The 16,061-nt window shown below is 41.8% G+C and overlaps 1 protein-coding gene across 1 annotated transcript in view; it reads right to left on the reverse strand.

The window, feature by feature from the left end:
- Positions 1-6,888: 6,888 nt before the first annotated feature.
- LOC137268854 (uncharacterized) overlaps positions 6,889-16,061 on the reverse strand; it is a 43,386-nt gene continuing 34,213 nt past the window's right edge. Inside the window, exons 2-3 of the mRNA XM_067803425.1 lie at positions 12,830-13,019; positions 6,889-8,894 (exon numbers count right to left, since the gene is read on the reverse strand). Of these exons, the coding sequence (XP_067659526.1) occupies positions 6,889-8,894; positions 12,830-13,019 (2,196 nt within the window). The remainder of the gene's footprint in view (positions 8,895-12,829; positions 13,020-16,061) is intronic.

Below are 16,061 nucleotides of genomic sequence, written 5' to 3' on the forward strand. Positions count from 1 at the left end.
CGTTACGTTTTCGTTAGACATTATAAAACGTTGTTCTTTGGACTCCCGTAACGTTGGCACAACGTTGTGAACTAACGCTGTGCTTCTTCATTTTACATTACCACAATGGGGCGGCGTTTAGCCTAGAGGTAAGGCGTTGGCTCCTCACGCCGAAGACCCGGGTTCGTTTCCTCACATGGGCATATTCTGTGAAGCCCATCCCTGGTGTACCCCGCCGTCATATTGCTGGAATATTGTCAAAAGCGGCGTAAAAGTGAACCCACTCACATCGCCACAAGGTTGAAGCTATTTTATGCTGACTTCATGAACGTTGTCTTAACATTCTATATAACGTCAATAGTTGAATAGTTTTCTCAGTAAGAAAAATGGCAGAAACATGTATGCTGTTTCGATCGTGTTGTCAGAAGCAGTAGCCTAAAGAATCTCAAAGTGAAACGTTTTACTGAAAACTTTCGTGACAACACGTTATAACAAAGGTTGTTATACCGTGGTGAGGAGCCCAAAGCCTAACGTTTCCTGAACGTACATTTACAATGCGTTCAGTAACGTTTTGATGAAAATATCGTGTGAGAGCTGGGAGCGTGACAAGGCATCGTTTTCTCTTCTCCCTGGGAGCAAAGGTCTGTGGGTCGATCCTCGTCATTGTCCATGTCGCTTGGCACTTAGGGACAAGCCAAGGACTAAGTCAGTATGTGTCGGAGTATGGTATCCACATTAAACAGCCCCTTAATGGGCCAAATGTAGCAGCACAACAAAACCGGCATATGGTTCTCGCCACTTGAAAACAGAGTCACGAAATACCGGCGACAGCTGCGTGTTGATACTTGTGAAATACGAAAAAAACAGACACTCAGATGATATAGAATATTGTTGTAAGGAGAAAACTGCAAAGTGCGTTTTCCAAGATATACCCATTTTGCTAGCGATCGGCAGCAGAAGAAGTCGGGTTAGGGTTAGCGATCAGAGGAATCTGACATGACAAGAAGAGATTGTTTATTGGTGAATGGCATCTTGCAGGATTCTGTTGGTAAACATGGAATGAGGATTCACATGTGGGCCTAATATATTTTTTGCAAGAATATATTCTTGAAGATCCAGGTGAGAATTGTCAAACTTCAAAAACCCACGCTTGTCGTACGAGGTGACTAACGGGATCGGGCTGTCTGGTCGAAACATGGTTGTTTTCAAACCGACGCCATATAGCGTGAAACACCAATCCCTGGATTATTGCTAAAAGAGGCGCAAAACCATAATCCGTGGTTGTGTGTGGTACTAGTATATTAACAGGAGACGGGGTTTTACCTTGCTTTTCCTGCGGACAGAAAAAACAAAAACATTCGCAGTCTGTCAACATATTCTCTGAATAAAAACCAAACTCCGGGGTATATTTTCTAAAGATAAATAATTTAATTGGTTATTATACAAGACAATGGGTCCCCACAGTGGTGCGAGGGATAACCTTGCTACACAACACAGTATTTACAATTTCTCAACGTGATCCTCGATACAATATTTTCATTCTCCAGACACCTAGCGAACAGACTTGCTTGTAAAGAAAGCTAGGTAACAATGTGACACCTAGCGGATAGACCCAGTAATGTGGCACCTGGCACAGAAACTCCGAAACTGAGTGACACCTAGCGGATAAACCAGTTTACAGAGTCAAACCCGGCGTATAAGCTCGGTCACAAAGCGACACCTGGCGGATATACCCGTCAACAAAGTGACACCTAGTGGACAAACTCGGTAACACAGCAACACCTGACGCACAGATCTGGTAGATATTCATAAGCTCTTATAGAACATTATCAAGAAATAAAACAAGCAGAAAATAAGAGTGTGATCAAATGTGGGCATGCACCCCACCCCCAATATTTTTCCTCTTCACAACATAAGAAACGGGGTGTGGAGAAAATAATTATTATACGGTTCAGTACATAGCTTAGAAAGACTTCTTTTCAAAGCTGAACAGACCTGTATATGTTACAGTCAGAAATCAGAAAGAAATAGTCTTTTCGTGAAATGACTGAAAATTTCAGTCATTTAGTGGGTCAGCCATTTGGCGTCATCTTGTGTAAGAAACAATCAATATACTTCAGTCATTTAATGAAATTTCATTTCATCTACATGTGGTGGACAGGGGTTTGTGAGGTCTGGTAGCTCTGGACACAGCAAGTGTCAAACAAACAGGTGTAAATGCTTCAAAGCCAAGCTGAAGTGCAACAGTCGCTGCCACAATAGTTTTAACTGTTAGTGACAATACATTATGTTGAAATTGTGATCCGCTTTTGCAGATCAAGTTATTAAGTGAAATTTCATGTCATGACCGAAGTATATTATGTTATACAAAATGATGCGAAATGGCTGACCCTCTCAGTTAGTTCATGAAATGGCCGAAATATTAAGTCACCTCACGAAATGACCACAATCTGGCTATAACATACATATCATGGAACTCTCCACGTGGTGGTATGATTGTCCTGCAGCTAGTGGACCAATACAGGCTAACTTACAGCTGGAGCTGTATTGCCTAATTCAGCTGTTAAATGCACAAATATGGGGTAAGTGTTTCAGCCTCGTGGCACAGTGGTACCTAACAGAAAAAAACTGTAGCAAACTGATAATTCCAACAACATTGTAGCAAACTGGTACCTACCAGAATAACGTTATAGCAAAATGTTACCTATTACATAACGCTGTAACACACTGTTACCAACCAGAATAACGTTATAGCAAACTGGTTCCAACCAGAATGGCGTTGTAGCAAGCTGTTACCTAACAGAATAACGTTGTAGCAAAATGTTAACATTCTGGGACATTGTAACTTATCGGAACAAAATACTGAAACAAATTCTTCCTTAGTAACGTCGTAATAAACTGTTACCATATGAAACAAACTGTTACCTCACTGATTAACACTGTGGCAAACGTCATTTCAACTGATTAACAGTAACGGCAAACTGCTTCTCTACGGCGGTAGCAAAGTGCGTTTCAACAAATTAACATTGCAACAAACTGCTCTTAAACTCAATCACTCTGCAACAAGCATACAACATGGTGCTGTCATGGTGACAACATTGCACCAGACTGAACAGGTGATCATATAAAGTTATCATTCGAACTTGTACAGACCGATACCGTGTATTTTAAGACCTATTACCTTATGTTAATTCTTGTCATGCATTTACAGGTTAGCAATGAGGTGCAATGTTACTCCCAATACAAATGTGATCATAATAGTTGAGTATTTTGAAAGTGTAGGACATAAATTGACCTCGTTTTAATATAATATTGATCGTTTGTGTGTCATACGAGCCTGTTCTGTGTGAAGGTTAGGACGCGTGTGCATCGTCCGTATCGCATTCTGATGTGTAACACGTGTGGTATTCTATTTTCGTGTCGATAATGGCCCTGCTCCGATTAATCTTTAGAAATCTGGAAAACAAACGTTATATAAAAACCAGCAAAGACTTAAAGAGTCCAAAATGATTTATGACGTTTTCACTTGATATTACGAATGTCAAGGTCGCATGGACGTAGTGGGTCATGATGACGTATGCCGTGGCGGTAGATGCATCAAATCAACGTTATGCCAGAAAGTGCGGGTGACGGAATATGGTTGTCGTTAAACATATTCGAAACAAAAATGTTAATTAGAAGACACTGCAATACCACGTTAAAAATATGTCATAATACAATAACGAGCCGTAATAACACCACGGTGATGTAATAATTTAACAGCGATGTCATAATATTTTGGTGACGTTTCCTTAAACCATCTTGCAACGGCATTATACCACGACTACGTCATTATGTCAGGGTGATACGTCTCAATACCATCGTCGTACGTCATGATACCATGAAGATAAGTCATTATACCATGGCGACACGTAACACTAGTATTGGGATACGTGGTAATACCATGACGATACCTCGCAATACATTCGCGATTAGTCATAAAACAATGGCATTGTGTAACATTACCATACTGAAAAGTCATAATACTCGAGCGATACGATATTATAGCATGGTGATACGTTATCAGTTTATAACAAAATGGACCAAGAAAAGTTAAGTAAATGAGTACCATATTCAAATGAACATACACAAGCTGTATTGATAACAAAATAACACCCTCAGTAGTGTTGCTTTCAGAAATGACATTCTGCTTCCAATGAATACATGCTGACAGGTCGCAACAAATTGATGATATGATCGGAAAAATCTGATACTATCTCAATATTTATCACATATATAGTCTGGTTCATAATTATTGAGAATTTTTCTTTTTACTTTGAGCTATCCTAACACCTCAACTGATTCACTGATACTTAAAACTAAGTAATGGTATAAGGGAGGTAACTCATCTTGGCCTACTGAGTATAGTACAATTAGAGTTACCTCCCCTGAATTTGTAGCAGACGTCATTTTCCTCAGCACTATCAACAATGTCTGCTGAAGATAAAAGAAGTTTGATTTTTGAGTTGTGTAATCAAGGAATTGATGATGTAAATACATTGGCAGAGAGAACAGGAACTCCTCTTTCTACTGTGTATAGGATTAGGAAGAATTTTAAAGAGGGAAAGGATTTTGGGCACCAGAAAGGAGCAGGGAGACCCAGAAAATTGGACTTCTCAGATCGCGTCCGGCTGGGAATTTTAGCGTCTAAAAAGCAAAGGGCAAGCATCTCCAACATCAGGTATGAAATGATAGAAAGGGGATCAACAGTTGTATCAAAATCTACAGTTAGAAGAAATTTGATTGATCTTGGATGGGAGAAAAAGACTGGAATTCCTTCTCCTCTCATGAAACAAGAACATAAAGACAGGCGTGTTGAGTGGTGTTTGGCACATGAAAACTTTGACTGGGAAAATGTGATTTTTACTGATGAAAGCTCAATATGGGTATATCCCAATAATGTGAAAATATGGACAAAGTCTGCGTCAGCACCGTTGTATCGACGACCTAAATACAGCCCAAAGTTTCATGTATGGGGAGGGATATCCTTATTAGGAACGACCCCGCTGTGTGTGTTTGAGGGAAATCTGACAAGTCAACGCTACACTAACATATTAGATAATTTTCTCCTTCCAAGTGCACATGTGTTTTATGGAAATGACTGGATTTTGCAGCAAGATAATGATCCTAAACACACCGCAAAACATGCCAAGCAGTGGTTTCAGGAGAAAAATGTGACTGCATTACCATTTCCTGCATATAGTCCTGACTTAAATCCCATTGAGAACATTTGGGGGGTGATGAAGGAATGTGTGAATCAAAAGGGGTTGACAAAAATTGAAGACATGACGAGAGAAGTGGTCCGATACTGGGACAGCATAACTCACGAGACACTAACCTCTCTGATAGGAAGTATGCCTACCTGTCTTAGACTGTGCCGTGAAGCTCAAGGAGACTTGATAAAATATTAAATTGTTACCTACACAACATGAACAGGTCAGTTCACTTTAACAATACATTCAATTTTATCTGATTTGTTCTCGTTTAATAATATGAAATGCTTTAGCTATTCTCAATAATTTTGAACCATACTGTAACTTCAATAGAAACGACAACTTAATGATTCAGTCATTAGATTCTAGATTCAGTGGCTAAGTATACAGTGTATAATTTGTTTCCTGCAGAGGCATATCCTTTATCCTCACCTCTTTGCGCCTCATTCTGTAAACCGTACTTCCTCCAACGCCAGTTCTGACACTGCGTTTAGCATTTAGTCCTGGTCAGTACCTGGACCGTCTGTCAGTAGTGTAAAGTGGCCAAGATCTTTCGACAAGAAGGGACGACAAGAAGCACAAATTTGGTACACTTTGGCACGGGCACCATTGCCAATAATTGGATCACCAATTGAAGATAGTAAGTCAAATAGTAAATCATTTTTCGTATTTCGTATTTATGGAAGGCATATTACTTCTGCTCCACCCTATCTAAAAAGGTGCGGAGTTGGGAAGGGTCTCTATCCCTGCTTACACATCCCTGTATAATAAAGAAACAGCTCTGGACCTGCTATGAAAAATCGTGCCCCTCATAAAGACCATTCTGTCATCCCGTGTCCTTATCCCGCGTCTCTTGATAGAGGAAATACGGCACTCCTTCCTACGTTCTAACTTACAACACTACCTCTACTCAATGTTAGTGTCCAACATTGACTCCCTACACACCGAACCGTCTCTTTCAGCTTCTCGTCTATCTCAACATGGCTTCACAAAGTTACTCGTCGGAATTACACAATGTCACACGTTCTCTCAGAGGCGCCATAATGTATCTAGGTGGCACTGCTAAAACATGATTCGTTATCTCAAGCCGCGTCTTACACCTACCCGGATCAGCGACGGAGTTCTTTCTCCCGTGACAGCACTACGACAAAGATGCACACTATTGCATTCCACTTACAGAAGCCACTGATCTGAGTCCTTGAAGTATCTGTGGCTTCATGAATCGCTTTTCTCTTTCTAAGTATCATCCACGTCAAAGGCTACCACAAAGCTAACCAACGTAAACACACATAATCTCTCAGTCACTTGTACATCTAAACACCACCTTCCCCTAAATCTGTATACATACTTAAACTAATGCACCAAATACTGATCCTACATTCAAAATCGAGGTTTTGATTGTTTAAGAAACGTGTGTTCAGCAGCATTCATGAATAGCCTTACAGGGCTCCATTTTCGCCCATAAACCCTGCACTGGTGCAATCTCATATTAATGCTGTCTTGCACCCAGTGCAACCTAGTAATGCAATGTTGCACCTTATGTAAAGTCAAATTGATGTATCCTGCACCTAGGCTCACCAACGTCATATTTTGTCGTGCTATACTGTACGAATAACTGACAGGCTGGAAGTTAATTATCCAGGAAGACTTCCGCACCTCAGAAAAACGCAGTATTCTTCTCAGTCTCCGGGGGTTCCCCGTTTACTGCGTGACTAGACAAGGTAGATGTCACGACCCCTTTGACTTGTGGTTTGCTTACATCCGGCTGACTGTTTGAAGTGGACACCTCGGAGAAATCCGAATCGAAAGACATATCAAAATCCTGCAAATCATCCTCGTTCTCAGGCCAGGGCCCTAGACTCTGGATAGCTGGTTTGGGAGACGGCATATCAGACTTGGACCAGGCGCCATCTTTACCGTCGAAATAATACGTGCGATCGTCTGTTCCAATCTGCCCATTGGCTTCAGAAAATGTGAACCTCTGTCTGGCAACGGATGGTTCATGCTCTGAGTAGAAGGAATCATTGTGGTCGATATGTTCTACTGGTTTTAAGTGTTCCTGGTTGCCATGGTTCTCAATGTCATTATTATTTTTAAACACATGCTGGTCAACACTATTAGCGTTGTAGTGAGGCGAGGCCGGAGGGCCATCCTCGGAATAACCAAACGTCCTGAAAGGCGTCAGACCGTTGACGTTCTCTGTTGTCGAGTTGTTATAGAAACGACCGAAGCTTGTCAAGGGACCTTTATAATTCTTCTCGTACTGTCCTAGCTCCTCGTCGGAACCTTCCTCGGCGATTGGTTCAGCAATGCCGTTGATTGGGACGGTGTCAGACCGGCTGTCGTCGAGACCAGGACGATCTGAGATGGAGCTTGCTCTGGAGGATGACCCCGATGACACAACGGCTTGAGTCTTGAACACAGTGTCTGCAACTACAGCAGCCTCTACGGCATCTTCGCTAACAGTGTCTTCAGGTTCTTCTCTAATGGATTCAAAACACAGCCCTAAACCTCCTGGTCCATAACCTGATGCGTAGTTTAAAGCTAGAGCTTCCTCGAAACCTTTATCAATGTCTTTTCCAAACTGGACATTATTTGAGTCGTCAGGAGAGCCAAGGTGAGCTTGTTGTGCGTTATCACCAAGAGCAGACCTGGGCGAGAGATCATCCTCGTCCATCCAGGGCGGGCGTCTCTCCTCGCGGTATGGCTCCAGAGTTATGGAACGATCACTTCCGGGAGTCCATGGTTCCTCGTGATGCTCCACAACACTTACAGTCACATTTCCAACACTAGCGTGGCCGGAATCATGATGATCCGGGTCTGTAGTGCTCTCTTTGCTCAACTCGTCCAAACCTTTACAGTCTGAAGTAACTCCTATCAACATTTCATCAAACGCTTCGTTCATGTCCATGGACATGCTAGTGTCGGCGACGGCGGTGTGTTGGGTGTCCAGGATGTTGTCGATGTCATCGTCCCCGTACGCGTTACTGGCGCCTTCACTCTCACTCTCCTGGTGACGAAGACGGGGCATATTGTCTGTCAGGCTGTCATGGTGATAGTCACTTGACATGTAATAAAGACTTACGTCACTTCCGGTTTTCCGCTTATCACGCGGCTCAGTGCGTTTTGGTGAAGCCAGTTTATTTTCAGTCGGAACCTCGTCTCCATCAAAAGCTTCATTTACAAATATGGCGGGAAGATGTTTGCGTCTCATCTGTTCCTTCCACTCCACACGAGAGGAACTGGACGCTGTCCGTCTCAAGTCGTCCCCCCTCACCGGGGTGGACAGGAGGGACTTAGACGGGCTGGCAGGACTAGATTCCCGCATACTGTTCCTGCCACTATCACTCTGTCGGGACGTCACGTCGTGGCTGCCGACATACTTAGAGCTGTTTGTCATGATAACCATTCCGTCATCCAAGTCTGTTGTCTGGATTTCCAACATGCTGTCATTGCTGTTATCGCCCTGCACATGGTTCACCGCTCCTTGTATCACGTTGCCGTTAGCCCGGACAGCTTGCCCGTTGGCAACGTGGTTAGAGTTGCCTCTGTCGGTGACGACTGCTGTCTGTCTGCCGGGGACTCTCGCCGCCACCCGAACAGTTTGACCATCCACGTCCCGTACCTTCCTTGTGTAAGACTGTAGTGTGCAGGCGGAAGGATCTGAAGGTGCAAGAATGATACTAATTTTAGCTCGGTACAGTATTTCATTATAGCGCATGTCAACAACCACATGGAAACCTAAAGGTTTAAAAGAAAATTACCAATATTTTTGCACATGAGAACATGAGGAATGAACACCCGAGAAACAAATACGGCCTTAATCACACATTGATCCGTACGAAGAAATGTTTATAATATTTTCCACGACATCTCGTTACATATGTAAATAATATTGAAATGTGAATAATATGACACGTGGATCACATTACATTATGAAACATATAGATACATGATTTGAAATAAGGTTCTGTGCTAGAGTGCGATTGAACTTAACTGTTTCAAAAATATCCTTGAAAGACCAAAAAGAAATAATGAATAATAATTATACAATTGAAGACCCAAATCTACTTTTACTACTATTCTGTATTTTACTTCTTTGGTGAAAAGTTAGCGATAGATGACACAAGCACAGATAAGTTTGGCAGCATAACACGAACAGGATGGCCACCTTGACGAAACTCAGCCACCACACCATATCGGATCATGAGCAAGTCGGTTCAAGTACATGGATGCAAAACTTCCCATTCCACACCATAAGCTTGTTTTGAATAACTAATATGACCTTCCTTCCGTTAATTTGTTGAAAAGTTCGAACACCTGGTTACAAAATGACACCCAAACACACCAACAGACGCTGCCGAGAGCACGTGCTAGTGTCACATGCAAACGTGCACGTGAATTACTTACCAGATGGCCTGCGTGTGTGGCTCGGCGACTGCTCATTTAACCTACTACTTTTTTCATCACCAGTAATCCTGATCATGAGCATATATCGGAGCATTTAGGGGAAAACAAGATGGAGGCTCACGTGAAACATGTTCTGACTTTCCATACGTACTCTGTATGGAAGGAATGCATTTAAGTGACTTTGAAATATATCGGAATTTGGAACAGTGGAAGACTTCGGAAGACTTTTCTAACATAATGACCCTCAGCCACAGATCAGGCGCAGTTGCGGTCAGCGTTCGAAATTAACGTCGGTCTTAGGACTTAGGGCCAAAGTCGACTGACAACCATTCGGACCCAAAGCTGGCTTTCTGCAGGTCCATATGACCAACTGCGTTTTCATCCCCAATAACCAAGGATGATGTTTCCATTTAAAATATAAGGCACATTCTGGTCAGGACCCATAACTTACGGCCTCCAGCTTTTCAGAGATGAGGGCAAACTCCGGCTGTGGCAAAATAACATTGTTCTATAGACTGACAGTTTGTCTCCCTATAAACCTGATACATTTATATTGAAATTGTACATCAGACTAAGCTGTGTATTTTCCCAAGATCTGAAAGTGCGTACGCACTGAAAGGGATATAAAGATCAACCGACAGCTTTCATATCACTATTGTTGCCATTATCTCATGGCAAATTAAATTTTGTAACAAGAAGAAATTGGATTTTCTTTTCTTCTCAGGAGTACATTTACAACGTAAGAATCATTTACACTTTAAGAAATATGGAGAGCTGAAGTGGTAGAATCACTTGTTTGGTGCTCGAATAACACATAATTAGATTCCTCAGCTTATATTACATCTATTTTTGACATCTTTAATACGAATTAGATAGAGTATATTTCGGCACTGCACATTGCCATTTTTCAGTTTCTCACATTTAATCATTTTAATCATTTCATTCTCTATAATGTGTTTGTTTCATGTTGGAAATGAAGTGAAAATGGATCTGGCGACGCCTATGCGAGTATGCATGTGTGCTTATGTGTGACTGTTTGTGCGTGCGTGTGCCTGGCTGCTTGTACCTGCCCGTATCAGTGTCTGTTTTCAAGCCTAAACATACATCATGCGGCCGTTTAACATGTCGTACAACCCTTGTTTTATCTAAAGCCGTGCGCCAGGAAGCGTGACAACAAGTGCCGTCTTTTAGTATGGGGTCTTTCGCTCCCCGTGAGGACGATTTATCCAACTGATCACATATACAGTGTTTATTCCACAACGTTTTAAGGTAAATTACAGATAAGAGCTGTTTGTTTAGCGCCAAGCTCAGCACCATTTCCATCATAACAGCTTACTGTAAAACTTCGATTTGGAGTAAGGATCCAGTCGTAGTGCCTAGTGAACGGATTCAGCGAGCCCAACTATACCCTTCATAAAGTGCTTCTGTTCCGAGGTGCATATTCCAACACGGATGTATTCCCCACTCTTTTCATAGCGCACACAACGAGAAGTGACGCAGGACATTTTGAGGTGACATGACATTCACGTGATATCAGCAGGTGTAGATAGGACAGGACAACCTTAGGTGACATGAGCGAGTGATTTGACACGTAACAGTGAGCAGATCGAAGACTGAGACTTAATCGTGACTGTGACGTGTATCAGCTATCTAGTGTCCTTGTTGGCTTACGCAGTAAAGACATGAATAGGATCTGGTGGTGAAAATCTTGTGTTTCATTTCAAACAAAAAGAGTGAAGAACAAGTAGAACTAAATTTGTGTCTGAATATTTGAATTTACCGGGCGACTCACTTGGTCTCCATATTCCTCGTCTCTGATAGGTCGGTTCCGGCCACAAGGTGTGCCGGAAGTTGACCATTTGTGCTGCAGGGGTTATCATAGGCAGGTCAAAGTTCACATATAGAAGCAACGTCCGGTCTGTTTTCTAGTTAGCATATAAGATATTCCTACACTTCCACTGACATAACCGACGTGTCAGATCTACTTTAGCGGTGACTCCTACCAGCTCCACAGATCACGACGTATGAATGATGGTCAAGAATGCACATTATCTACTAAACCTACCAGTCTGACATATTACTTCCCTGCTAACTAAAGTCACCATGGGGAGTATGAATAATTAACACATATTTACGAAAATACCTTTTTTTCAAAATGTTCCTTATAGACAGCGTTATGATTTAATCATATAAATGTTTTCTATAATATTTCAGAAATCACCGTCATATTCCATAAATCATTGATAGTTCCCCGATGTATTTCCTGTTGCTAAAGATTCCACTGTTATGTGGTCGTATGTGGTCATGTTAAACGAATTAAGTAAAATAATTCTGTACTTTTGACACTCTCCCAGAACATCCCTCGGTATTTCTATGATGGTTTGGGTTTTTTCAGGAGATTTCACTAAGTGGCTTGTTTTAGATACGTCCTCAAGGATTCAAGTCAGCTTATGAAGCGTGTGCTCGTCTTTATAGGTCAGCTTTTTGTAACGACTAAATATTAACCTACTCACTTTTGTAACGACAAGATTGTCGCGTGTTCTTGATCTTACTGAATGGTTTGAGAAAGCTTTGAAGTCCACTGAAGTCAATTTTATTTGACTGACTCACCCCCAGGTCGGTTAGTTCGTTGACTTTGCTGGATCAATATAAGCGGATAAAGCACCATGGTAATTATACACACAGGCAACTGTCAGTTAGCAATAAACGCCCGCTTGGTCATTTGTAATGATTTCCATTATTTTCTTTACAAATGTCTCCAATACGCTAACAACCTAAAATCTCTTTGAAAAAGACTGGCTGGAACTGAACAGGTCGCTGTCAATACTTCGTATTGTTAACATGAAACGATATATTTCACACTATTAACGTGAAAGAAAATATGGCTTGTCATATCTTTCATGTCCACAATAGTGACTGGACATCTTCACGGGGATGGATGCAGTTTTCGTGACAGTTTCGGAAGGATTAATGTATTTATCCAATTTGTTTAATATTTATACCGGATGTGTTCGACTGTGATATTTTTTTTCTATGTTCTGTGTCCTTTGAACAAAGACGATGTATTATGGATTGACCTTGACCCCCAGATGGCCTCTACCACATCATTGTCTCATCCCCGGCAAGGTCAGTAAAAGTCGAGTCGTAATTTTCAAGAGTGAGTATTGACCGAATCACTACTGGATTACCTTCTTCTTCCGCCGCAGAATCTCGGAGAAAGTAGACCTTCCATGTGTAGATAAGCGCGTGCCTGTAGCGTTTGCTGATGAGCCACAATGCGTGTGGTAACGTGAGTGACTGCATCAGCAACAACCATTGCACCACCGTCTGGACAAGCTCTGTGTTTGGATTTTCAACCAGTTGGCCAAACTCGATCAGCTGTGGACAAAAACAAATGCCCTTCAGAAAACAACAAAACAACAGTATATCATCCATGACAGCAACTCTTAAGAACGTATGAAAAGATGTGTTCAAAGTCAATGACCACATACATTAATGGACAGACCAAGGACATAGGGGGGAAGTCATGGTAAAATTTTGTATGCCCTGGTGTATTCGGCGTATTCCGCTACCAGCTTAACATCGTGCCCAGCAACGAACCACGGATATCGAAAGAATTCACTGTGAAAACAGATCAGAACACATATGGTTGTTGTAAAACGACGGACATTTTTTTCAGAATGTACACGTACACGTAGTACACGTGTACTAGGTTAGCTCGTCATGCTGACGACCCGTTTTCGATTCCCCATGTAGGTACAATGTGTGAAACACAATTTGGTGTTCCCCGCCGTGATATTTGCAGAAATATTCAATATGCGGCTCACTCACTTATTTGACATTTCATGGAATATCTCCTTATGCAATTATTTACGGTCCCCAAGATGTCATTTGGATCACTAGCAGTAAACGTAATGCACTGATAGATAATACATATACTATTTTCGACGGGTTTTTTTCACGTAAGGTTTGTATTTGCATGCGTATTGATGACAATAAGGAATCTAAACATGACATTTCGTTATTGACATTCTTTGTGAGAATTATTCGGTTTGTTGAAGCAAATACCAAAACACTGCACCCTTCTGTTGTTTACCTATTAATTCAAATGTTTCCAACACAGTGTCCGACAAATCATTTCTACAACCATTTACGTTAATAACAATTTGACGCGAAATTTGGCTGCTCGGAGTTGAAATATTTCCAAGGGTGAGACAAAACCAAGTAAATAAATATTGATGGTTTAAGGTCATGCTACTGGCCAGTGAAAGGGGGAAGGACATGAAAACGGAATCGGGGTCGCCTCAATAGACACCCTTGTCTCAGTTGACCGACTTGAGTTGTCAACAGTCTTGATCAACACGCCGGACATTGTGTCAACTGTGAAGTCAACATGGCGTTTGTCCATCTTGCAATGAAAATAAGAAACTGTTTCGTTCAGTAATTTCTCCCCGCTGTGTTTGAGCGTTGGCCCAGTCAGGAACACTACAGCACGTGGCATGGCGATGGAGAGCAATGCGGCATTGACAGTCCCTAAATTATACCATTTCCCCTTCCGTCTATCCCTTTTAGTGGCACAAAAGTCCTTCATTAAGAATGTCTACATTTCCGCCAGGAAACACCGAACTCATTGGTAGTCCTGTTTAGTTTAGATGGAGTTATCAAAATGGTTCCATCAAAATGATGTTATCTCAGCGTCTTATAATTACTTGATAACAAACGATGTCTAAGAAAGTGTAAATTTAAACCAATCCAAACTAAATGTTTTGTTTTTGTGTACCGAGTGTCGGTGTATCCCCGAAGTATTGGACCGTTCCATCGAGTCCACTCGGCTAATTCTGTAACCGTCATAGTCAGTAGAATTGACGTTAGATTGTGGAACCGGAATTCTCTATTATGAAATCCTTCACATATACAAATCTTACGAACATCCACTAAATATGCAAAACCAGGATGTTCAATGATTTTTATGACAAGAGGTTGGCGTGAAAGCAAAAAAAAAATATATCGCCTTTGCGATTTATTATACATACGGAAAAACACATGTGAAGATAACATTGATAGATTGACTAGGCCCCTGAAGGTTCGGATTGGAGTTGATCCTCAGTAACCCTCAGTTGATCCTTGTCGTAAGAGCGACTAACGGGATGGGGTGGTCAGGATCGATGACCACATGTCATCGGTTCCCAAATGCGCAGATAGAAGTCCATGCTCTTGATCACTGGATTGTCTGGTCCAGACTTGATTATTTACAGACAACCACCATACAGCTGGAATATTGCTGAGTGCGGCGTAAAATTAAACTCACACACTTATGATCTGTTGATTGGGTTTTGTGAAACAGACACTTTATATTTGTTAAAGGACCGACGAAATCGAGCTCTCCGGCAATGTAACAATGAGCTAGAATCAAGGTCTTCATTTGCTAATTTTTTTGTCAGTCACATTTATACATCTAAATACACAGTTTCACCAAAGTGCTGAATTTTTTTAGCCTGTTGCATTGCTGTTCGTGGTGAAGTGAAACTGAATCTGAGGGGTATTGTAGATGAACTCTCTTCCCATGGATTACCGAACTTTTGATATGGGCAAGTGTGACACAAAAGAAAACACAAGGAGCGTGTGAGAACACCGTATAGCTTACACTGAACTGACTGGCGGCAAGGATTGACACAATATTGCAGTGTTGTTTTGATACAACATGTGAAACAGTTGTAGGGAGGATTTCACAAACACGTTGTTTGTTGTTAAGGATGGAAACGATCAATTCGACAAACGTGTTTGTGCTCGGCCCGAGACCTGACAGTGCATGCAGGAATGTCCCATAATAAACAGCACAGTAAATAATTGGACGCTAAGCGAAGGCAGACTATTGGCACGTGGCGAAAAAAAACTGAGAGGTTGTATTCGTGGTGTCCGGTGCCTGTACAGAATAGGGCAATACCACTAACGAATGTCAAGTGACTAAACAAACCAGTTAAGTGTTACACAACTGTCTAGCCAGTGCCTACATATAATAGTTCAATGTCAACAATGTGTTCCTACAGTGCCTCAAGGCATTAGTTCAAGAAACCCGTGTAGATCCGGTGTAGAATAGATTTTCAGCAACCCAAGCTTGCCACAATAGGCGACTATGCCTGTTGAAAGAGGCTACTAACGGGATCGGGTGGTCAGACTCATTGATATGGTTGAAACGTCATGGTCCCCAGTTCCGCGGATCGATGCTCATGCTGTTGCTCACTGGATTATCCGGTCGCCACTATATAGTTTGAGTTATTGTTGAGTGCGGCGTAAAACTAAACTTACTCGCTCATTAGTTCAAGTCATTAGTTCAAGACCAAGGTCACAAATGTCTTGAACCAGTGCCCCGGGTCATTAATTCAAGACCAAGGTCACAAATGTGTTCAACTAGTGCCTCGG

This window comes from Haliotis asinina, chromosome 16 (assembly GCF_037392515.1).
Source record: "Haliotis asinina isolate JCU_RB_2024 chromosome 16, JCU_Hal_asi_v2, whole genome shotgun sequence".
In the NCBI taxonomy this organism is placed as follows: Eukaryota; Metazoa; Mollusca; class Gastropoda; order Lepetellida; family Haliotidae; genus Haliotis; species Haliotis asinina.